This window comes from Lepisosteus platostomus, chromosome 7, assembly GCF_059453375.1.
Source record: "Lepisosteus platostomus isolate fLepPlt1 chromosome 7, fLepPlt1.hap1, whole genome shotgun sequence".
Classification (NCBI taxonomy): Eukaryota; Metazoa; Chordata; class Actinopteri; order Semionotiformes; family Lepisosteidae; genus Lepisosteus; species Lepisosteus platostomus.
This window is the reverse complement of record NC_142617.1, coordinates 52216591-52242798: the sequence shown is the minus strand read 5'-3', so window position 1 is coordinate 52242798 and position 26208 is coordinate 52216591. Positions and strand designations below refer to the sequence as shown.

General features: G+C 41.0%; 1 protein-coding gene across 2 annotated transcripts in view; it reads right to left on the bottom strand.

Annotated features, from left to right (window-relative positions):
* Positions 1 to 26208, bottom strand: part of adamts7 (ADAM metallopeptidase with thrombospondin type 1 motif 7) — a 90374-nt gene that overhangs the window by 18234 nt on the left and 45932 nt on the right. For both annotated transcript variants that reach the window (XR_015940347.1, XM_088641156.1), the window contains exons 16-22: positions 22179 to 22320; positions 8547 to 8673; positions 7984 to 8194; positions 5329 to 7254; positions 2866 to 3018; positions 1369 to 1542; positions 1060 to 1206 (exon numbers count right to left, since the gene is read on the bottom strand). Coding sequence is in view for 1 of the 2 variants with exons in the window: in XM_088641156.1 (XP_088497282.1) it covers positions 1060 to 1206; positions 1369 to 1542; positions 2866 to 3018; positions 5329 to 7254; positions 7984 to 8194; positions 8547 to 8673; positions 22179 to 22320 (2880 nt within the window). In the remaining variant the exon portion in view is untranslated. The remainder of the gene's footprint in view (positions 1 to 1059; positions 1207 to 1368; positions 1543 to 2865; positions 3019 to 5328; positions 7255 to 7983; positions 8195 to 8546; positions 8674 to 22178; positions 22321 to 26208) is intronic.

Genomic DNA, 26208 nt, shown 5'->3' with positions numbered 1-26208 from the left:
TGTCTGCTGCACATCTCGTACTTAATTCACTTGTACATCGCATTATATTTGTCATTACAGTGACTAGTGAGCAGGAAGGGCTGCATCGCGGCACAAATTGTGGGAACGCTTGCTCTCGCTCACAGCGAGACCCGCGGTCTTCGACAACATAGCGACTTACAGTACTTTCACAAAGTTCATGATTCTGTACTTAGTTCAATTTGTGATAGCAATTGCACTACCAGGCCGCCCATGTACTCTATATAAGAAATATAAATCACGTACTGTGGATGATGACATGGCACACATAGATAATAAATTTGCTGGACATTCTACCTGAACTTTCCTTCTGAACATGAACACATGCATCAATCATCCTCAGCAGACACGTGCAGCGAAAATCTCTCATTACCACCTTGCCTGTGAATCTATAACCCCCTCATTGGTTCTTTGTTTGATTGCATGTGGTACACAAAGGCTCCCAGGGAAGACAGCGCAATGTTGATGTGCTGTTAGATTAAAGTGACACTGTGCATCACAGGGCTTCCAGACAGCAAGCTCAGATGAGGTGGGGGAGGTATTATATTGTTGGTGAGTCATATAATAGCTAGGAGATTTGCTTGTGTATGAAAAGGGATTAGGTTTTTATTTGTATTTTTGACTTCTATTTTCCTTCTTTACTCATCATGCAATCGTTTTTATAGTAGAAAAAGAACAAGAGACCCATTTCCGATTCCCTCATTTTAAATGAAAATCATGGCATTTCTTTGATAGGATAACCAACAAATCAGAACACTCTGATTCTTTGCTTTGTCTATTTATTTATTTTTTCATGGCTAAGTGTTGGTAGATATGTATGGAACTGACTATTTTAAAAAGGCTCTAAAAACAAAGAGCAGATTTTCTTTCATTAGTGCACTACCACAATGTACTCTTACAACTCAAGTAGGGTGAGCATAATATTGTATAACTGAGTTAACCTGAAAAGAGTAGTTATACAGAATCATTTAATTACCTAGTTCTACATGTAACTGAAACTTAACAGCTTTCTACCCATGTTAGAAGATATACCATTCTCACCTGACCCCAGGAACCCAAGACCCACTTTGTGCAGGGATGGGTATTGCAGCTTTGGACATTGCTGGGCTGAAGGGAGTCGTCACACTTGCTCATTTCCGGGCAGGTAACAAAGCGTTGCTGTTCTCCTCCGCCACACAGCTCCGAGCACTGCAGGAAACAGGAAGCAGGAGTATCACTGCCGAGCCTCTAGAGCTCAAAAACACAGCAAGAAACTCTGTCTTGCCTGAAAACAGAGGTTCTCACTGCTGGGTACATTTCTGAAAAGTTATGTGCCACGCCTATTGTTCCAGCAGCAGGCGTGGTGCCTACCTCGCCCCAGGAGGAGGTGTACCAGTCCAGGCAGCTCTGGGTGTTGCAGACGCCAAGCGCTGGGGGCTTGTGGGAAACTGCGCGACAGTGGAAGGGACGCAATGGCCGGCGGTCCCGCGTGTCAAAGCACTGGATCTCTCGTACCATCTCACCGCCTCCGCAGTTCTGGGAGCACTGCAAAACCAGGCACGGGTGCACAGCGCATAACTCACCAAGCACTGGACGTACAGGGCAACACTTCGTTCACAGGAGTTTGATATGGCGCCTAATCGTTCACAGACATCTGTGCACATTCACATGAAATTTGGCATGTTCTGTGTAGCACTCAGAAATTCAATGGATGTGGATGAAAGTCCTAGATTGTATGTGTCTGGTTTGATATTGGAGGAGATTAAAGTGTTTTATATCTATCCGTCCAACTTCTAGCTTCTTCAATTTAGGGTCACAGGCAAGCAACAGACACAAGGCAGGATACACCCAGCCTTAACTGTGGAAAGCATGTGTGGGTATTTCAGTTATCTTGTTACACATTGCCTTTTCCCTTTCTATGTAATCATAGACCTCTAATAACCCTTCATTCACGGGAAAAACTTCACTCAATAAGCAAATGCATTGATGATGTTTATTGAGAAGTCAGGCTTAGAGGTTTGGGTTTAATCCACTTGACCAAAAGCTAGCCACCAGGATGAAAATATCCGGACATCCATTCAGAGAGGGGTTAATCAAGGGGCAGCTACACAGGTACAGATGGGGTGGAGAAGGGATACAAAAAGATGAATGCGAACAAGACAGAGACAGAAAGCTGTATTTGTAGCTTGTTGGCAAGACGTTGCTTGGTTGCTGCCATCCTTCCTGAAGTACAGTACAGTTCTTGGGTAGTAAAGGCATGTAAGGTAGTAAAAGGCAAGAACTAGAAAACTGAACACTTGAGAAATACAGTCTGAATGGAGAAATGCCAGTGTATTTCCCTGCTTTTTCTAGCTCACCATTTTTGAGGCTTATTTTTTACATACGTGGTTGGCCACATCCAAAGAGGGCCTTAACGTCCCCCATTCTGAGACCCACCAGGCAGAGCAGGGTCACAGGTAGCAATGGCATGTGTAGCAGTACTGTAGCGGTAGCAGTACAGCATTGATAATGAAAGCACTAACTGAAACACCCATACAGTAATAAAAAAATAGTAGTGTAAGAACTAGATGGATTTCTATCTGGTGTTTTATCAGCATTTCTTTTATCTACAATAGGGTCTCGACGTTCACGAGAGTTCAGTGCAGAGAACTATCATGAATAGCCAGATTCACTTACTGTACATTACAGGCAAGTCTGCCACTATGTCCTCATGTGACTGCCACTATACCACTATGTGACTATACCGTCACATATTGTACTACAGTATACAGTATGTATGGCTCAAGACAGAAGTATGTCTCCATTATATATGATAATTAAAGTACTAATGCATTGGCTAATGGTGGCCACATCCAAAGAGTGCCTTACCTTCCCCCATTCTGTGACCCGCCAGGCGGAACAGGGTCGCAGGTAGCAGCGGCGCGCAGGGGGGGGTCTCTCAGTGATGTCACAGTCCACATCCCTGCCTGTACTGCAGGTCACTGTCCTCCAGACTGCCCCCAGCCCACAGCTGGTGGAGCACTGCAACAACAGCACAGCATCGCACATGACTGACCTGGCTCTTTGTACCCCTGGCACTGCTCATGGCCTTTTAAACATGATTAACTCTCACTGATCGCCTTTGAAGTCGCATCCACTTTATGAAATATAAATGCATGCCAGAGCACACAGACACAGTAATTCAGATCAACAAGCCAGCTTCATTTTTAAAACCATCAGCTCTCCAAATGTCCATGATGACACGGTCCACCCTCCACCTCTCTAAGCCCTGCTGATCACCAGTTCTGCCCCAGGGTCAATAAAGTCCTCAGCTCATTACATTTTGCATATTTTTACTGCATTAAGCTTACTTGTCTGAGAAACAGTAATAGGCGTCTGAGAATGCTAAATATTTTACGCATTTCTAAGACTGTGTTAAAGATTTAGAAGTAGCCAGGATCAAACTGTCAAAATGCCAAAGAGTGCTTTACTAGTGGTAACAATGTGGAGGAGCGGTCAGGGTCCAGGGGACTGGTCACAGTTGTGGAGTCACATCCCAGGCTGGGCACTCATGTTGTACTTTGGAGCAAGGTGCTGCTGCTGTAGCCGTTAGTGGCTACAAATGTAAGCTGCGTTTGGATAAAGCTCCAGACAAAAACGTAATAATATCAGCATGTTTTATTACACCGTATGAAAAAATAACTTTTATGGAAGGACCGATAAAAAAATAGATATAAAATTGTCATTAGAGATCACTGATGTGACTAATATGCTGCCGGAAGAAGAGCGATGTGCCAAAGAGAGCAGTAGTTTTTGTGAAATGCTAAGATACAAACTGCATCACTAAATTAATCCTTTAATTGCAGTAAATACATACCCAATATCATGACTTGGAGATAAACCGATCATTCACACACCACAATGAAAAGCCCTTAAATATGCAAATATTTAAAATTACATCAGAAAGCAAAGTGGAGATAAGAGGATTCAGCTGCTGAGCTGCCTTGACTCTCTGGTTAGCACTGCTTTGGCAGGATCTTAAGCCTTGGGTATATTTTAGCACTAATTACTGCATGTAATACTAATTTTCTGCATCCTTTCAAGGCACACTTTTATAGATTACGTGGCAGGCATAACTCTGGGAGATGGGACTGCACACCAGATTTCACTGTACTTTTACAAATGAGGTCATACTTCAAGAGGGAAATGCATGAGTTAAAAATTTAATCTTAATCAGATGCATCTCACTCCAAGTCCTGAAGAGTCTGGTGATTTTCATTTCACTTAATTATTGATTTAGTCTGTCTGAACTTCCACTGCTTTAGGAGCTTTAGCTATTGTAGATCTTAAGCTCCTCTAAAACGTGCACGGTTGTGACTCTCCCAAGATTAAGAGCAAGGATCACTGATGCAGCTGGGGTCTGTTAGAAGTGGATGTTGAAAGAAGAAGCAGTTCTGCATTGACAATGAAAGCACTAACTGAAACACCCATAGTAATAGAAAATAGTAGTATAAGAACTAGATGGATTTCTTTCTAGTGTTTTATCAGCATTTCTTTTACCTACAAGAGATTCTCGATATTCGTCAGGGTTTGGTGCAGAGAACTATCACCAATAGCCAAATTCACTTACAGTATAAGCAAGTCTGCCACTATACCAACACATGATGTATATACAGTACAGTATATAAAATGTATGGCTAAAGACAGAAGTATATGCCTCCATTATATGGTAATTAAAGTACTGTACTAATGCATTGGCTTTAAGTTAACTAAAATAAAAGTGAGCAACAAAAAACATCCCAAACATATAGTAATCCACTAAAATAAATAATATGAATCTCTCCTCTGTGCCCAGCAGATGTCTGCACTTTCTATTCCTGCCTTCATGATTAGCACCCAGTGTAATGAAACGGGCAATAAACTTCAGATAAACAAGCAAATAAACTTGTCATTGAGCTTGTGAAGTCACCTCCAGACACAGAACCAGGAGCACCTGTTACAGTATAAAAACAAGAGCACATTGAGCTGTGGACGCAGGGTAGCGGGCACTTTTGCAGGTGGCATGGAGAGGCTAACTCACTAGCTATATTCGTCTCTCAATCCTAGTCTGTTGTGCTGCTAATTCGTTAAACAGCCTTTGGCTCCGTTTCACCCCGTTCTGCTCTTCTGCCATCCAAGACCCTTTTGCAAATAATACCAAATTGTCAATAACCAAATTCAAATGTTGTACTTTAAAATGTAATTAATAGCTTAAACATAATGTGCCCCAAATAATGTTGTTTTTTAATATCACTAGAAACTTAAAATAGACAGTACTTCTCCTTTTTTGAATGGTAAGAATCTCCAACTTACCGCACTCCATTTTCCAGCGACCCAAAAGCCAGCTGTGTCAGGAGCTGGTGTGGGAGAGGAAAGAAACTGGGTCAGTCCCAGAGGTCTGCTGGACTCCTCAGGAAGGCTTGAGTTGTCATTATCAGGGTGATCGGTGACAGGCTGCTGTGTAATTCTGCTTCTCATCAAATAGGGATTTATAATTTCATTGGAATCGATCTCAGACCACACAGCAGTGGAAGAAGGGGGACTGGTCACCATCTGATCAGGAACTTTGGTGACACCAGGAGAGGGACGATGACCATCTGGCGAAGCTGTTGATGCTTCATCTGAAGTGGTTCCTGTTGAAATTAACACAGTTTGTGCATCTTCTTCCTGACCTACGGGATGTAATGCCTTGTTGTCCCATTCAGGAGAAGCAGAGGTTTCCAAGGCTGGATCCCAAGAAGCAGGCAGAGCAGAAGGTAGTGTTTGTGAGTAAACATATGGTGGGGAAGTCACAGCTTCTGGGCTAATGTCAGGTTGCTTTGACATTTCATTATAAAGAGGTGTTTCTGTTTTATCATTTGGATCGGGGTCCTGCTCTTTAAAAAACTGTGTTGAAGTATGCCCCACGATTGACATCAAATCAAACTGGTCTGGTACAGTTGGTAAGGGTGTCTCAGTTTTGAGATAAAACCATGGGTGAGGGGTAAGAGGAGGTAAATCTCCTCCTGTTTGATCAAGGATCTTCTGAACATCTGGGATTTCTTCTGAAGTTAAGACGCTCTCCTGATCTTCATTAATGTCAAGCATGCCTCCCTCTTCATTTTCTGTAGGAAAGCTTGTCTCAGCCTGTTCATGACTCCCAAAATCACGATCACTTGTCCCATTTCTTTCATCAGCAGTATGAACCTCCTGATCTTCCCTTCTATCTTCTGTAAGTCCATGAGGATTTCCAGCGTCACTGGAATCATTTAGGTCGCCCTCTGTCCAGAGGTCCTCCATTAGATGCCCATTATTCTTTCCACCATCTTTCTGGTGCTTCCGATTATTTTCAGCTTCAGTATTTGCAGTGAAATTTACCAAGCTGGATGAGAAGTGGTCTTCTAGTTCTGGTTCACCAAGTGGAAAGCTTTCAGTGTGGACTTTATCAGGACTGTATGTCAAAGGAGAAGAGGTAGGCCTTTCAGTTGGTGATCCTTTATTTGACTTCTCCTCACTGTCTAAGAAGCTGGGAGTCACAGTCACTGAGGTCTGACTTGTAGGACTTGAATCTGGCAGCAAGTGATTAAAAGAATAGAATTTATCGTCCTCCTCCCCTTCGTTTTCAGACATCTCTGGGTTGATTTCATCAGCCTCTTTTTTGTCTAGCTCAATTTCAGTGCAGTTAAGTGGGTGAATGGTGGAATGCAGGTCTTCTGGTCCTTTCGGGCTGACTGTATGTAACTCTGCATTTGCAGATTTCTGGTCAATATTATCTGTTGTGCCTGAGCTGTGATTCTCTTCTGTTTCAGTCTCCTTGTCATCTTCCTTCTCAATTCCCAGGCCATAAGACAGGTCAACGTGGAAGTTGATGAAGTTGTAGTCATAGTAGAAATCATCAACAAACACATTTTTGCTAAAAGAATCATCACCCGTCTGGTCTATGTGATTCTGTATAGCAAAATCATCTTCAATAATGTTATTCAGGTCAGTGTACTCTGGAGGGCGTGCTTTGGTAGTTCCTTGCCCAGGTTTAGGTGGGAGACTTCCGTCCAGAATGGAATTAATTTCATTGTACAGTTCTTTGCTGGATGACCCACTTCCAGACCAATCTGTTCCAAAAATGTCCATTTTCTTTGGGCATTTGTGTGCATTGCAGGGAGTCTCTGAAGGAGGCTTCTTCTTGGGATCACAGTCAGCCCCTGTATTTCTGCTGCAGATAACATCACGACTCTTGTTGCCCCCACCACATGTCACAGAGCACTGCAGAAGAACATCATGGACATTGATGTTAATGAGCCCTGCCATATTTAAATATACACCTCTGAAACCTGTGGGATTACTCACTGTATCCCACAGGAATGAAGATGACTAGAAGACTGACCTTTATTTTTTTATATTTATATGAATTACATTTTTTTCTTGATCTCCATACACTATTCACCTAAATTTCATTCAATCTGTGTATTGAAAACACTGCAAACAAAATAGCATTTATGCATTCTGATAAAAAAAGAATGACTGAACACATATTCAAGTACTAGTTTCACTGTACTAGAATACACATTAAGTTTAATATTGTAATATTGTGATTATTGTTTTAAGCTACAGATTTCTTTTAACAAAGATGATGTTGATGATGTACTAAGAAGTTGCTGACAGAGCTTTGGGACATACAGGAATGATAGGTCAGCTCTCTGGAAAGGGAGCTCTTGTCTTTTTGTCATTTACAAGACTAACAATTGTTCAGATCCAGAAGTATGTGATTCACTGACAAATGCCGAGTTAATCCAAGAGCTTCTGGAACATAAGGGCAGCCAGAAAACATGATGATGCAAAGAAGTAGAAGAAAAATCAGGGTTGAAAAAGGTCACGAAGCATTACAGACTACATCACTTGTGCTGTTCTACCAGGGTGTGGCTTGCTGAGAATGTTTGCCTAACTAATTCTGGACGCTTTCAGGATGACCCATGACTAATCTGACCTCCTCACCTCTGACCAGTTGCCCACAGTCCAGTCAGCAGGGCAGGGCTGTGTGTTGCAGGGGGCCACAGACTCGGGCTTGGTCATGTTCTCGCACTCGGACGGCTGCAGGGCTCGCTGTTCATCCGCCCCTACACTCTGGACACAGAGCACAGTCCTCTTCATGAGCCCCTCATCCCCACAGCTCGCCGAGCACTTCTGCCACTCTCCAGCCCACCATCTGCACATGGAAAAAACGAAAGGAATTTCGGAGCGATCACAATCAGGCTAAATGCCAATTCTAAACAGAATTCCTTCACAGCAGGAAAACTGGAAGAAAATCTATCAGTAAGGTACTAGCTTTAAGCTGATTTGCACTGGCCTCCTCCAGTTTCCCCAGTATAAGAGTCTGAATTTGGGGTATACTTGAATCAGTCAGCTGAAACCCTTGTAGTATGTAAAAGCTCGACATCATGGATTAGAATTTAAAGACCCTATTGGTGCCTAATGTTAGCCTTCCTCTAACTATTCATGATCTGCTGACGGCTTCTTACAGTGGGGTTTACTGCATTTTAATCGACTTGAAGACTGACCTGGCTGGGCACAGCTCCTCGTTACAGCTGGCCTGCTTGTCATCCGGGCGCGTGGCTGGGTCGCAGTACTGCTCCTCTACTATCCCCGCAGTCCGTTCCACACAGTGGACGATTTGCCTCTGAACACCTGGAAGTGCCGAAAACAGCCAAGGCACAGCCAGAGGGGGAAACACAAAGTAATGCAGATGTATAAACACACAGGCGCGGCACAGAGACACAACAGGAAGACACAGACGCAGAGATGCACAAAGACACTGCTGAGTCTGGACGGCCAGGGAATTCCCAAACATGAACAAAGGGGAGGCTCAGTAGCACACCTGCAGGGAGCTCTAGTAATCAGACAGGCAGTACATGTCTGGAATGCTACAAGCATGAGACCTCTTCCACTGTCTGCAGGTGCCTTAGGGTCACAATTAAGGTGTCATGTTAATGGTGCAGTGGGGTCAAAGAAAAATGACCCGTCCCAGACTGCTGAAGCACAACCACACCTCAAATGAAACGTTGTCCGTTTTCTTTTGTTGCAGGGTGATGTCGCCTTCGATGACATTTTTGTTGAATGGAAACAAAAAACTGGAAAAAAAGGACCACTTTGTACTCAATTTGCATCTGAATTAATTTCTAACTGTCCCTGACAGCGGAGCGGTGTCTTCAAAGCCAGAGAGCTGATGACATGAACCTTGAGGTGAGGCAGGCTGTGGTGTGGGTCGTGAGAGGACACTGGGAGATTTATGTTGCTGGCTGATTACAATCCTCCATCTCCCATGGCTAGCCATTCTGTCTGCGTGAAGCACCTTTCTCCCAACTCCTTCAGGCAGTTGTTCAACTTTGTTCTTCTAATTTACTTTTTTTTTAAATTGCCAGCCCAGATTGCTAACAGAAATATACCAAACGTAAAGTCTCCTGAATAAATGAAGTAAGCCCTAAAGTCAAGGGTGTAGAGGGTAAGTAGAGAGAGGGAAGGTAGGCAGAAAGAATATTACGAGCTTTACATTAAGAACTTGGTACAACAAAGGAGACAGACAGTCTTAATGACACGATTACAGTACTAGATATCAAAGAGAGTTTTATATCTTTCTTCAGACAGATCTCACTAACAACATTTGCAATATTCAGGACGCATGTTTTTTTTAAACTCTTGTTCACATCTTTGAGAGCAGGCATGACCTGAGAATATATTATACTGCAGTGTTTTTGTTACCTATTATATAGTCTTATAATTCCTACAGCAATTACTGTAGGTTATTTCAATTCTGAAAGATGCATGTAGGGAGACCAGCATGTAGGTAGCTTCTCACCTTCTCATAATGGCACAAAGGAACACAAGATGAGTAATTCATCCCAGCATTGTATTCCTGTTCTTATTCTTGGAGTCTTGCACATTGCATAGGTAACCACCAATCAGATAAGGTAATTCTAAAATTCTAAAGACCTAAAACTAACTGGTTCAACTGAACAAAAGCTTTGTCTAATTAAGTTTTTCAGAGAACATCTGGATAGAAAAAATCCTGATACTATTCTGCCCTCATTGACCAGATCCCTATTAATTAAACAAGTTAATTGCTTAACTAGTCAATAGTGTTCCCAGGCTTTAGAAATTTCAGGTGAATTGTAAACACAGCTAGATTTAAGCTATTCACAATCAGGATTAAAGACCCCTGCTATAGAGTTTTTTTTAGATATAAGTTCTTCAAAAAATGTTTGCTAATATATTTGGTTTTGATGCATTTATTAAAGAGTGGACCTTCAGGCCATGTTGTGTTTTTACCAAAACACACACCAGAAAATTGTCCTGCTGTCATCAGGAAATCACATTTTAATAATCTCTTCTAAACACTCCATAGAATTAGTTTTCACTTCATATTTTGTGACTTGAAAAGAGTATTTTCCTCCTTTCGGAAACATTGCAATGGAGGTTTGCAAGAACAATGCATGTGAATTATTGAATACAAAAAGACTACTGTGCTGCTTAATCTGATCTCAGCTGAAAACTAGTGGAATTGAACACACTATCCCAGATTTCTCCACTATGTGTTCAGTGGTCCAACTGCTCATGAAAGGGCTATTAACTTCACAAACATCTTACATCTTACAGGATCAATTATTCTTGGTTAACATTTGCATACCATTGCTAAAAGGCAAAGAGTAGAAAAATGTACCAGCAAACCTCAATTGTTGTACTGTAGGTGGAATTTAATTAGCCTCCCACAGAGAATTCTTGGAATTCACAACTCTTAATCACTTACAAAACAAAGAATAATTTTTGTACAGTTAGCTGAAGCCACTAGTCAACAAGAACCATTTAACATGCATTAACCTGTTGTCTCTTTGGAATGCTAAATTTCCCTTGACCAAATTTGTTTTTGAACAATACCCTTCGGATATCTTTTTAAACTTTTTTAAAAAAAGCTTAAATAAATAATAAAAGTAATAATAATCACTTGTGCAGTAGACATCCTTATACATCCTTCTCAATGGTGACTTACAATACATATACAAGCTTTTAAATTCACACTGGGTAAGTAACAATCATATTCATCCAAGTTAAGAAAATGAAAAATAAGGCTGGAACTAAAGTAGAAGTGATCTGCTCTGAAAGGGCAACATGAAATAGGATTGAAGCCAGTGAACAGACAACTTTGGCCCAACCTTTCACTGTGCTTTCACAATTCTGGTTAATTTCTGCAAGAACACTGTAAACAGATATTAATTTGGTTTTGTCCTTCACCTAATAATAATAATAATAATAAACTTTATTTTATACAGCACCTTCTCAAAGGGCTTTACAGGATGACAACAATAAATAAGAAGAATACACAAGATAAAACACAATTACAATATATAGAGGAGACCGTGGGTGGTGGTACTAAGAAAAGCAGAGGGGTGAAGAATGGAACCAGTTAAATAAAGGCTTTTCTGAAGAAGAGGATTTTCAGTCTGGATTTGAAGGAGTTTAGAGAAGGTGACTCTCTGATATCCTTGGGGAGAGAGTTCCAGAGCTTGGGGGCATAACAGGAGAAGGCCCTGTCACCCATACAATGTAGACGGACTTGGGGGACAGTAAGGAGAGCAGAATTAGAAGAGTGAAGGTTGCAAGGTGAGGAGTAGGGTCGATAATAGATCAGACAGGTATTTAGGTGCCAAGCCATGCAGAGCCTTATACTGTAGGTGAGCATTAGGATTTTAAAGTCTACACAGAATTTGAACGGAAGCCAGTGTAAGGACTCCAGGATAGGAGTAATGTGATCATTTGCACTAGACCTGGTCAGGATTCTGGCTGCTGAGTTTCGGACATACTGCAGTTTGTTCAGAGTAGATTTAGATACCCCAGTGAGTAAAGCATTACAGTAGTCAATTCGAGAGAACACAAATGTCTTATATGAATTAAATGTATAGTCTTATATACAGGGTGTAATGTATTACACACTAAGTAAGTGGATGAAAAACTTACTCAATAAAATGCTGAATGTGGAAAAATCAAGAAAATGGGAAGAAATGCATAATGTGATTTCCACAGAGAGTCAGCTTACAGCCAGATGATCACTGTGAAACAGGTCACAGAAGGAGGCTGAAAGTTAGGTGGATTAGACATGCGCAAGAAACAAACGCCCTCAGACTAATGTTCTCTTCTGGTTTTAAGACTTAATTCACTGTCAGTACAGGCTTCCAGCCTCCTAAGGACAAATAACAAAACATGGATTAATGATCCTAAACCAGGCACTGGGGAATTACATTCAGTAAATTCTTGGATGCTAGTTTGCTATGCTTTAATTTGCTAGAATACATTTCTGTTTCTCTTTTTTTTTTAATTCCGGTGTCTATAAATACTCTTAACCCCATTAGGATTATGACGGATACATTAACAACTACTGTTAAAATTGTATTGATCCTTGGACACCATTAAATAGATGCAAACCTAGAAAAAGAAGGAAAGCTGGTAAACTGCACTTCTGTAGCATAGCCAATATCCAGATGGATATGGAGTAAGAAAAAGCAAAACCCATCTCTCTGACTCTGCATGTGCAGACGAGTATGTGGACTGAATCAGTCACTTCTGCTCACTTTGCACCCATATACGTTGGTGAGAAATACTGTTGTATTTAGCAAATAGACTTCAACACCCCAGCTGGAACAAAAGACGTTGAAAGATCAGCAGTATTTCTGTGGGCTGAAGGACAGGTATGGTAACAAAGCCTATGGAGATAACGTACTGTAGCTTGACAGCTGCATTCAAGCTGCATTGAAAACGAAACCAGAGTAAATTCTGGTCAGAGCTTCATTAGGAATTAAGCCTGTGGGAATTTTTGTAAATGCTTTAGAGCTACAGTTAATCACAGGTTTAGTTTTCACCCGCCTTGCCTGAAATACAGAAGACATGTTATATAAAGGCAGACCTTTAAGGGGTGTCACCACCTTCCCCACCAAGGCTGAGAAAAGAATTTTAAAAGAAGACAACAAACGGAGCAAAATAAAACAGAAACAGCCACATCCAATTTGCAGATCATAATTAGTGATTATGATTATTGCAAAGAGATTTTATAAAAAAAGGAAAAAAGTCCTCATATTATGCTACTTGTGTGATTGCTTCTGGTCTTCAAATGCATGTAATTAACTTTCCTCCTTTGCATGGCTGCCAAGTCACGGAATAACAATGCAGCTATTGTACTGCACACCAAAGAAGCCTAATTTTCAGTCTGCAAAGCTCCACATTAATACTGCTTCAAAATAATAGCAAAGCTCTAAAGTACATGTGTCAGATGCGACAGCAATCTACAATCTACAATAGCCAGGAAGGTCACAGCCTCATAATGAGTCTGAATAAATTAGCTGCTGCATGCAATCACGTATTGTCAAAAAGATGTGTGGAAGAAGCAAACAAACATAAAACAGATTGCAATACAATTATGACACTGCTATAGAATTGCTATAATAATTAACAAAAGTTTGAGAAGTGTAAAAGGTTAGCTGTAATTTGTCTGAATATTTGCAATTTGGTTGTTATCCCACCAAGTCTTCCCAAAAGATTCAACAGTAGTAATTATGACTTTGCTTTTAACACAGATTTGGAATATAAAGGAAGCACTTAGATATATGCATCACATCTCAGCATTCTAAAGACGACCAATTGCAAGGAAATTGAAAATTGAAAGCAAAGTGAAAGTAAAGACAAGGGCCTGTATTCATAAAATATCTGGTGTCATGGTTGGGATATAAGAATATTAGTTTAAATGTTGGTAAGACAATTAAATGTTTTTTTTCACAGGTCTGTATTTTCTAGATCAAAAAGTATGTGGCAAAAAGAAAATGATGTAAGTGCTTCATGGACATAATCCAATATCTTTACTCCAACGTAAAGCTGTAGGAGACTGGTAAGTCAAAACTGGCCTCTCCAAATGCGCTTTTCCTTATTGCCAGCCCTCAGACTCCACTCACATTCCCTACTACTCGTGCAAACAGTACAATACAAGGTCCTTAAGAGTTGAAGGTTCTACAAACTCCCATAATCATTTCCAACAACAACAAAAGCTGACAAAGGAGTTTCTGTAGGTGACACTTCATTTCGCTTTTGGTGTTGAACGTCTGCATGCAACCTTATGAATAAAAATAACAACTTAGACCAATACTAGAAATCAGTTGTCGAAAGTAACAAGGTTTCAAACCATCCACTCTGCATTTCCATTAAAGCAGCACAAAAGAGCAGAGGCTGATAGCCCCGCTGCCCTATTTTGTGCTAAAGAGATCAGACCAAACAAGTTCCTCTTTCACCCTTTCACAGACAAGTTTCAGACAGAAGCAGTGGACAGAAAGAGCTCTGTTGTCATTCAGCTGCCTGCTTCAGCATCAGAAGCCTTGTTATAATGACAGAATACATAAGGACCGAGCTCAGAGAGTGTGGTAATGTAAGTCTTTTAACAGCTGGTATGACAGGAGTTGAAACATCTGGGCAGTTGTATTTCCATGGAGAAAGCCTGCTACCGCAATGCATGCATTAATCCTTAATTAAACTGCATCTGCTGAGATAAACACAGGACTCTTTTCTCAAATTAGTTTATTTGTCATAAATGACAATAAACCCTACCAGATTAAAAGAAAATAAGACCTTTAACAAAGTGATGACACACAGTACTGGTTTTTAAAACAGAGACAACTTTTTTCATTAATGGACACTTTAGAGAACTTAAAGAGATATAAGTCTTCATAATATTTTTACAGTTTTTTCTACTTGAATTATATATTCAATGTACATCAACATCAGCCAAGAAGTAGTACTGCAGGATCCAGCTGGAGAGAGGTTACAAGTGGAGGTTAGGAGGGACATGGTTGTGGCAGAAATCACAGTCATTCTGTAGCCAGATTGTCACGGCCTCTTGACCCCTAATTCCTGACCCCTGCAATCACCACAGGACCTGCTGTGATAGGATACACAGCTGTCCAGACCGGTTCTCATCAGTCACCCCCAATGAAAGCATGGCTCTCAGGTTCTTTGTCCTTTCACCCTCACCTTTCACCTCTGTTAGTGAGGAGGCCACACGTGGTAAACGCAAGGTTGTTAGGGGAAGAATAAATGCAAAGGCCAATTTACTCAGCTTCAAAGACCAGTTTTCCCAACGCCTTTCTCTTTTGTCGCAAGCATAAAGGAAACCCCTACAGCACTAAAAAACAACCAAAGAACGCTGCTGTTCTAAAAAGTGGAAAGAGGGAGGAAAGGCCACAACATGTGCCAATAATTTAAGCCTGAAAATTGGAAAAAAAATATTAGAGGATCGTGGGATCGCCACAAATGAAAAACAAAACCCTGCATTCCGGAGGGCCAGAGTGATGTATGGCCATCGCAAGCCTTCCACTCTGATCAGCCACAACACTGACCACCTGCTCGCACCACGGGCTGTGCAGCTCCACTCCTGAGGACAGGCAGGGCTCAAGCAGTTTTCTGCTTTAATTCCTGGTTTTTTAATCCATATGTTATGCAATAACCATTACCCCTAGCCTCAACTGTAGTAAACAGGCACAACATATCTCTCCATGCAGACGTCTTGTTATTCAGTGCTTGAGGGAGTGAAATAAACCACTGTGATTTAAGGTAACCTCTATAATTATTCCAACATTTCCATATGATTCCACAGACATTGAAATGTATATTAGATTGGCAAAGATTCCAGTTGCTGCAGAATCTCTTGTGTTTCTCATGTGGTTTCTACAGTACTGCTAATCCAAGTTCTAAAAATTATAATTGTTAATTAAACCTCGTTAAAGAGTATGCAATAACCACACCAATGGATTCAATGGCAGAATGCAAGAATTATTTGATTTCCAATACAATTCCGTAATGCTGATCTTTATCCCAGCTGAACACAATAATAGCAAAACAAGATTTTCTCAAGTTTCTGAACTGATGGAATAGCAATTACGTGTTTCAAAAGAAAGGCGTATTGAATAAGTAGGTGCCCCCCCCCCCACTTTTAAACCCCTAAAGATGGAAAAAGAGGAGTATTCTGATGATAGTGATACTATCCAATGTCATTCAACGTTTGAGATCATTCTGAGTTCATTTTATTATTTCACCAAGTGTTTGAGCACTGGTCTGTGTATTTCAAAGACAGTGGTATGAGCAGTAATTTTGTGGAACGTATCCGATGAACACCAGAATGTTTCTGTTATAATAATACAACAGTGATCATTTCTTACAACACCCCCTCCTGTGAATTGTGCTGAAAAAGGTAGTAACTGGGGAAGGAGAGCCAAAACTCCCCCAGCTGGAGGTTCTTCTGAAGACTTCCACAACAAATAAAGTCAAGAAGATCCAAGGTATTAGTCACCTCCCCAGGATGTGTCAGCAACAGTGTGCACTGTTTCACTTCAACTACAACGACTACAAGGACATACAGTATGCTGCCTTTCAAAATGTCTTCAGACTTTACAAGACTTTTTACAAGGCACAGTGTACTCTTGTGAAAACACTGGTTACAGCCCAAGAGATACAGTACCACAGAATGGCCAGTGGCAATTTTGTGAAGGTGATTTGTGCAGACAGAAAATTAGTCTTATTTTTTCATCACTCTTGTTTCAGACAGTTTTATGTGGGTTCCAAACTCCCAGACTGTCTTCAGCTGTAATCCAGCTAACTGCTAGGCTTTCATAATATTAGCCGATGGTATACAATCTTCTTCACGCATTTAAATCTGAGCACAGCCCTGCAGAGCTTTCAGGCTTCAGCAGTCAATAAAAAGTGAAATCTCCATCTCTTTCAAACAGAGAGGCTGCTGTTAAAACATCCACCTCACACAGACCACAAATCAAGTCGACAAAGCATTATCTAAAACCCATTAAACCTTTACCTCTCAGATCCTGTTACACAGGATTGTTCCAGCTTCACTTTTTAAATTATATTAACAAAAGTATTCAATTCTTCTCACAAACGTCTGCATTCTATGCATACACGTCTTATCAGCTGGGTTGCAATCAGTTATTCGCCACCCAATTTTATAGATAAGAAACTCATTTTAAAGAAAATGAAATAAGTTAACTCTTTAAAAAGGAAAATCAGAATCCCTAATTATTTTTCTCCCTGTAATCCCTGATCAGGATCTGCCAATGCTTAATCAACTCTTTTCTTCTAACGGTTAATTAAAAGTTCGGCGAATTCTCCACTGACAGCATTGCAAATTCACAGACAGCTGGCATATCATTGGGGTCCCTTAAGCTTTGAAAACACTAGACACTCTGAAAACAATATACTTGGGTCAACACTAGACCACCCAACTACACAGACAGTCAACTATGCGCTACTGCTCAGAGAATCCTGCTCTAAAACAATTTAGGACATAACCCAACTGAACTCGCAACATCTGAAAACCTGGATCTCCAGTTGTTTACTGGTAAAACTGCATGGGGACCCTAAACTCCAGTTTCTTCTGCTGTGGGAAGGTTTGTTTATCCCTATCTGAGATTAAAGCACTTGGCAATCAGTGGCTTATTTCACTTTTAAACCAAGGGAATGGCTAACTTTTAAACGTTAGCCATTCAAAATCCATTTCATTCAGCTTTTGTCAGCCGAGCTCACTGCGACATTCTCAGAGCCTCTTTTTTTCAAAACATTTAACACACAGTTCTTATTGTGAAAACCTATGTGTTCATACTGTAAATTTTATACTTATAGTCCAAAATCTTTTTTATAGCCAGTTTATAAAAAGCAGCTCTGGACCCTGGAGCAGGGCGACCCGGAGCTGGAGCTGGGGTTCCTGATCAGCTCCGGAGCCAGACTGGAGCTGAAGCTGACCTGCGGGAAGCTGCTGGGGAGTCAGACCCAGCAGATCTGGAGTAATGCCAACCCTATTCCTAATCACATCCACTGAACATGGAACATTGTCTTGTCTGCTTCAGGATACTGCATATATTTGTTCTTACTGGAAACTTCTCCAGACTGAAAGCAAGACGGTTTTTAAAAGATGGCTATAAACCATTTGATCCATATTATTGAGCAAGAGACAAAGACTTCGAAAATAAACACTTTTTGGAAAAGATAAGCAACTTTTCTTCCCTAGTGAGGTCCTACTTGTGCTGGGCATATACCAAATTAATGTAAGACAACTTTTAATGTTTTACATAATAATTGTACTGTCATTGCCAAATCTGTTCTTGCAATGTGGAAGAAATCCATTCCAGATGCCTAAGCATCTATGAGGATAATAAGCCTTATCAAAGATTAAATTTAAGAAGTGGAAATGTAAGAAGATGTAAGGTAATGTTATTTCCATTTGGCATGCCTAGTAATTACCTATCCCTATGGGCCAGCAGGCCATTACGGTATCTATATTTAAGCAGCACAGATTGTCTAAAAACAAACTTGGAGGTGTTATCATTAATTTAAATGCATGAACGGGAATAGATCTGAGAAATCCCTTAGATACTAAAATGACTCAAGAACAACAGAGAGGGGATCAAAGAGCAAATGGAAAATATGACAAGACAGAAGAAATTCTTCAGGACACACATTTTCACGGTTCCAGGCTGAAAATATGAGGCTTAAGATGATCAAACAGCACATTGCTCAGAATCCGTTTAAACATGCCTGAATTTGTCTAGATATAACAGCTGCTGTGCTCTAAAGCCTAACATACAAGAGTATGATATAATAATGTATATATACTGATAAGTAGGCACGGCCTGAGCAATATTGATGTCTTACAACAGACAGGCTAACCTAGAAGATATATAAATAACTTCATTTTATTACCTCACAAAATGAGTGGGCACCGATATCTGCCAGTTAAATCATGTCTTGAAATTGTTCATGTCTGTACTTTCACTACCACCAATAGCATTACTTTGATGTATAACGAACTGCCGGGGACGCCGAAGACCTCGATGAGGTTTCAAACGTTCTGGTAGAGGGTGAAGGGCTATGAGAGCTTCCTTGGTTACGGGCAAAACAAGAACCTCACAGAGTTTAGAGCACAACTCAGTAAAAATCCTGGCACTGACCCACCTGAGCCTGTAAAACACAGCTGATCTACTGGGATTAAAAACTCTTCTTTTAAAAGGCTATGCTTTCTCCTGTAGAATTTTCACACTTATGCGTTTGAAAAAACGACCATGCTCTGGTGGGCACGGTGCTCAGCGGTTCAGTGGTTAACGGGGCTGCCTTGCAGAGCTCCATGCAGGGCACACTCTGGGTGGGATGCCAGCCCATTGCAGAGCAGACACACAGGCAGACAGACACGCACACACTCGCACCAAGGGACACTTTTCTCAGAAGCCAATTAATCTACCAGTATGTCTCTGGACTGCAGGAAGAAACCAGAGCACCAGGAGGAAACCCACACAAACCCAGTGAGAACATACAAACGCCATGCAGACAGCACCCCAGGTCTAAAAATGCACCCCAAGCCCCGACGCCGTGAGGTAGCAATACTCCCCAATGCCACCCTACCCACTCTGCTGCCACCTAATGGGAATTACATTTTTCTTAATCAATTTTTACTTACTAAGGACATCCCTGTCCTTAAATGAGGAGCCAGTGTATCCTGAGAGGAAAATATTCATAACATAAACAATACCCGTAAACCGATTTCAGATTCCCAAATCCCACAATTGTTAATTTATGACTACCTCAAATGACATTCATGTTTTGGTGGAGCTTTAGTGCCAAATGAATGACAATGTGGTTTGCGTCTCAATTTTCTGTGAAAACATTGTCGCTGATCACTGGGAGAACTGAGAGTACCTAAAGACAAAATTAGTAACCCAGTTTCTAACAGATAATCCTGTTAAAGCTTTCTAGTCTCCTGCAAAAGTTAAAAACCAAATAAAAAAAAACATTTTTAAACAAGGAATGAGAATGAAGTAAAGGGTTTGTGAGGTAATGACTGGAAATGTCTAGATGATGCAAGGGAAATGGCAGATGCAATAAAAAAATTTCACTCAGGGGTTTTCCAAGGAAGAAATCAACAAGAGTGCTGTATTAAGTAATATCAGCAGAGAAGAGGCGCAAGTGTTACATGTGCTGGAAAACCCAAGATTCCCAGGGCCTGGTATTGTACTATGGATTTGTAAACACTGTAGAAGCAGCAAAGAAATTTAAAAAGGACTTTGACAAAATTCAAGACTGGGTAAAACCCAGCCAGATGACATTTACCGTAGACAAGACCAAAGTACAGTATATAAAATGTGAATCACTGAGCTTTAAAAAAGGTACACATGAGAAAAGTGTAGGTGTTTATGTTGAAAGCGACAAAAAAGATAAAATAGAATGTCAGGGTATATAGCTTAAAGTTTAGAATTTCCATCATCGATTTCAAGTGATGCTATGTTAAGATATACATTTACATAGTACAATACATTAGAAGGACCTAATTTAGAATAGTGTCCCCACATCACAAAAGAACATTCCTCCTCTGAAATTCTTTCAGATGCAACCTGCTAGATTTCCTATTTAAAGAAATTCTCTGATTTAACGGCCTAAAATAATGGAACCTTTATGGTTTTGAAAAGAGAAAATAAAAAGAAGAGCTGTTTCAAACACAGCATTCAAAATGCTCAAATGTGCTGATTAAATTATCCTTAAAGTATTCTGCAGAATCAACAGCGAAGCATAAAGCAGAAAACACAAACGGAAACTAAGGGGATAGCTTTTAAAACTGGTAACAGGAGGAATGTTTTTTTTTTAAGCAGGAGGGTTGCAGGATTAGCCCCTATCGTATCGAATACCCCAGTTTCTTTCAAGGAACCAGATGGATGAGATCTTTGCATCACACACAGCAACTAGGAACCAAAACAATCTCAAATCGGTCAAATGTCGAAGAGCTCAACTGATGTTCTTCCGCCGAAAAAACAAGCGTTGATGTTTACCAACTGCAGATTATTTTTTCTGGGGGGGGGGGGGGAAGGAATACTGAAAATAAAACAAATTGAAAGTTTCCAAGTGTAAACACAGAACAGCTGCTGATAAACTGTGAACATAGTTCACAGATGGTAATAATTCTTCTGCCACTGTATGAGAAACTAGACGGCAGTGTGTACTTATGAAACAGTTGAATTTGAACAGGATTTGTGCTTTCAGGGATTTTGGAGCCAAAAGTCTGGAGTAATAGTTTTGGAAGTATACAAAAAAAAAGCTTATGGGCAATACTGAAGGATTTCTGTTCTACTCTGTGAAAATACAGAAAGGGGAAAGAATTCATGGCTATTTTATTATGTAATGCATTTTCCCACTCTATGTTGTTTTCCTTAATCTTAACAATCTGACATTTCTGGCAATACATTAAAACTACACAAGGGATTATGTATAATCATTCCCACATAAAATCATTCATAATTTGAAATGGGTGGGGAAATCATAATAAAATATTGCATGTGGACTGAGAGAGATCATGAAGCATCCTGAGATTGGAAGCTTGTTTTGTAATAGTTCGACCTTTTTACTGTTGATGTGTTACTACCATTATAAAACACTTTGCAAGGTGCTATACAGTTTATAAACAATAACAATGAAAACCTGAAGCCCAGTTAGCCAGCTGCCAGCAGCCATATCACCCTGCAACTCACAACTGGCAACCCACTGAAGCTAAGCAGGTGTGAGCCTGGTCAGTACCTGGATGGGAGACCTCCTGGGAAAAACTAAGGTTGCTGCTGGAAGAGGTGTTAGTGGGGCCAGCGGGGGGCGCTCACCCTGCGGTCCATGTGGGTCCTAATGTCCCTGTATAGTGACGGGGACACTATACTGTAAACAGGCGCCGTCCTTCGGATGAGACGTAAAACCGAGGTCCTGACTCTCTGTGGTCATTAAAAATCCCAGGGCGCTTCTCGAAAAGAGTAGGGGTGTAACCCCGGTGTCCTGGCCAAATTTCCAATTGGCCCTTACTAATCATGGCCTCCTAATAATCCCCCTCTATGAATTGGCTACATTACTCTGCTCTCCTCCCCACTGATAGCTGATGTGTGGTGAGCGTTCTGGCGCACTATGGCTGCCGTCGCATCATCCAGGTGGATGCTGCACATTGGTGGTGGTGGAGGGGAGTCCCCATTACCTGTAAAGCGCTTTGAGTGGAGTGTCCAGAAAAAGCGCTATATAAGTGTAAGCAATTATTATTATTATTATTAATTAGCAGCCATCCCTTAAATTCTGCACCACCTCACCTGTCCCACAGGTGGCGCTGCACTCAGTCCAGGAGCCATACCGCCAGAAGAAGTCTGGGGTGGCGATTTCGTTGTTGGTTTCGGCCTCCCGCTGGATGGTGTACTCATATCGCACACCAGGGTTTGTCTCCTGGAACAGCAACTGCAAAACAGCAACATGTTCCAATGAGTTACATAAGCCATTCAATTGAATTTCACACAAAAAAACCCACAAAACATACGCCCTCCACATGCAATTTGAAGACATATTTTTCCCCTAGTTACCTATTTGAAATAGTCTTTAAAATAAAGCTTTCATCTATTTTTTTAACAGGAGAAAAATTCTTTATAAATGTTTTAATTATGCCAGAGCCTGGGAGAATTCAGGAATTGTGATTTATTTATATTACAGTCTTTTTAAAATATAAAGATTACAACAATTCTCAGAGCATCATGCTTTGTTCACTTCCTGTAGAGTCAAACAATCAAGATGGAACTGCATGTCTACTCCTGGGGTATACAATCACGCAAATTAAAGTTTCTCCAGCCACCCACTGGCTATGTGTCTTCAGACTGCAGAAACCCTGGTTAATATCAGAGACAGTCACGGTATCAACAGGAAGAGAGAAACAGAGGGAGGCAGTAAGCAAGCAGAGGATGAGCAAACAAGGAGGTGAGGCTCAAGAGCTAGTTTTGAAAAAAAGCATGTTGCATGGATTCAGGATTTACAGTCAGCAGGGGTTGAAAACTTTATCACTTTTTTAAAAATAGCAGGCTCTAATGAACTCTTAATTCCCTTTTTGTTGAATTTGCTCCCGGGGTTATCTGCAGGGGAGGTTCCAGGCCGAGGCTGTCTCTGAGCTGGGTGAGATTTCTCTAGGAGGATGTTTGCTTTGGGGAGGAGGGCGGGGGTGCAACGATGTGTAATATCCTACCCTGTGACACATGGAGCCGCGTGGGAAAGCAGTCCTGAGCCCTGGAAGAGACTGCTACTCCAGGGGCAATGTCTTCGCAGCATCTGGACACCTGAACTAATCTGTGTGGGCTGGACAAAGCTCCCGCAGATGAATTTCCTCCAAAAGGGCCCTTTCTGCCTGAAAGCTGGCAGCTTGTTTCGCCTTGTATTGTATGGCAGCTGAGATGGTAAGTCGTGGAAAGCAAGCCAGGGAATGCAAGGTGTAAAAGGGCCCCTTAACTCTCAAATATCAGGCTGGCTAACCTGAACACTAGGGCGCCTGAGAAATGTATTGGTCACACTGGAGGAAGACTCCTTTCAGGTTGTCAAACAGTGCAGAGGAAGAGTGGCAGAGCTGAAAAGCAGACAGGAGAGTGCATTTCGCTCGCAGCTGTCATGCAGTAGCTTACAACTGGAACAGAGCGATCTATTTTACTGATGTTTGCACAAATCATTTATAAAACCCTGCGCTGAGTCTGACAGCTGTTGGACTAACTGCGCAGTCACATTTAGCGAAGCTGTCAGATTCAGCGGATTACTGAATATCTAGAAAGCACTTGACTATATTTTATTTTTACCACATAAAACTTGCTCAACCTTCCAAACCAAAGTCACCTCAACTTTGTCTGACCCACTTTGGAAATAGGTTTTTCTTTGCTTCCCTTTGAGAGGCATCCTTCAAAAAGTGACTGGAGAAGATTTTCAGATCGATTCGCTATCGCCACTCAAACGAGCAAGACAGGTCACATGGATTCCCGGAGCTTTCAGCCCTTCTGACATTCTTCTATTCCTGCACGTAACACCTTAGCGTTATCCGTAGTGGTACATTACATACAGATGCACAGACCACCGTCACACTTACTTTTGGCAAAAGGCAGAAATTGCGCCTTGCAGCACAGAGTCTCCTACACATTTACAGATGCAAAGATTGAGAAAGACATGAGGTGCATATAAATCATTTAATATTTGTTTTCCAAGTGTAATGGTACCAATTGGCATATGCAGTGCCTGACTGACGTGTTGCTGATTCTCTTGCAGTGCCAGATGAATCACGGATCATCTTTAATGCTCAAAGAGAGCGCGGTGCACCACAGCAATGCCAAAACACAATAAAACAGAACCAGGGCAGGGGAAATGGAAATCTGAAGCCTGTTCAGCTCTGCTCCGATAGCTGGCTAGCTAAACAACCTTGATTTCAGTGAACCGCTGCCAATCACTAACTCATCATGAGAGCTAGAGGGAACTGTGCCCACACTCGGCTTGTTTGTTGTTCAGATAAAGCCATGTGTTTGTATAAGCACTCATACCTTGCTGCTCATTACACTTCAGAATATTGAGTGATTTTGAAAAACTGACATGGCCGCACTTGCACATACAGTAGCTGAAGCCCTAGGCACCAGGTCTGTGGGGGCTGTGTATGCTCAAGCCCCCTCGGTGCTTTCAATCATGGCATTGTTAAAGCATGGGTGACCCCATTTTTACTTTGTTTGACTTTGGGAGATCACCATAGGATTGTGAAATCACAGCACTAATGAACTATTATGTGTTGTTCTGGATCCTGTAATCAATTGCACGTGATTTATTTAATGTTGATTCGTCTGATTTGTTTCATTTAGCGACGTATCATATCGAATCATTATCATGAGTAACTGGAATGGGATCTGAAAAAGCATATTTCATTTTGTAAGTTGGAAAAACAGATTTTTGCACTGCAACACATCTTACAAGATCATGAACAAGAAAAGGTGTGTGTGATAATGTAAATGTAAAAAAAGCAAACAATTTTTTTTGATGCCACATATTCATTGAGATTCTGTTTCACTGGACATTGAAGATTCTGTAAATAACACAAAGGAACATGTCCTCCTTCACCGAAAAACACAATGCCTGACTATTTCTTACCATTTATGAAGTTAATGGTAAAGGATAGAGAAATGTGAATTTTTAATAAGCTTTTTTAATGCAAGTATATTTGAAGCAGAGCAACCTAAATAATTCTTAAGGTTGCTACTGATGGCAATAAATCAAGTGATGAGCTTGGAAACAAAAAGCTCTGCAAAACCAGCCCTACAAAAAAAAACAAGTTTGACATGAGATGAAAAATAACTAAGTGAAGTCAATGCTGTGTGGTTCAGTTGTTCTAAAAAAAACTGAGACCCTTTGTTGGATGGAAAGCCGAGAGACTTGGGTGCAAGGAAATCACAGTGGGCAATGCTCATGAGAAACTTTCTTGAGGGGGAGGTTTTCTGCTTTTCAAGCACTCTTCAAAAGAGATGGCGTGTCCCCATGAGGATAATGCCTGCTCAGAGTTCAACAGTGGAAGAGAAATAAGTCGGATGTAATTGTTTTCCCTGTAGATACATCTAACATTTTTTTCTAAATTTGCTATTTTTAAGTCAAAATTACACTTAAGACAGTTTCCCTGCTGTACGCAGCTTTTAGTGCACAGCAGAGGACACATTACCAAGATCACAAATTGACAGAAATGGATCCGAAGCACGTGCCTTAAGAAATTGCAGCATTATCCTGCAGCTTGCTTCAGCTTCGTTGTCAGTCAAATAAACACAGCAGCAAGGAGCTACATTTTCATGTGCTGTTATTTTGCTCATTTCCTTTAAATGAACGTGTGCCAGGCGGATATTCCCAGCCATGCTAAATAAGCTTGATTCACTTAGTTGTAGTTAATGGAAAAATAAGTCCCCAAAGCTAAAGAAACAAAAGCAAATATTTAAACAACTCAAAGGGACTTTCAACCAGAGCCCTAAAACATTTATGGAAAACTTGCCTTGTTGTTTGGAGAAACAGGTGTAAACTTTGCTCGGGGAAAAATGCTGCACTGCTCTTAACATTGTCTTTCCCAGCGGCCCTATAAACCTCCGCCTTTCTGACTCCTCCCAGACTGGACTCAACATAGACAAGTCTCCACAAGTCCGTTTTTTTTCCCCAGTTAAAAAAAAAAATTGCAAGTAACTTTGCTACTGTCTGATAGGACTGGACATTATAGCTAGCACCACTGCCTCAGAGCATGGCCTCGGGACTTGGGTTCAATTTAAGATCTGGGATGCTGTCTGCATGGAATTTGTATGATCTCCCTGT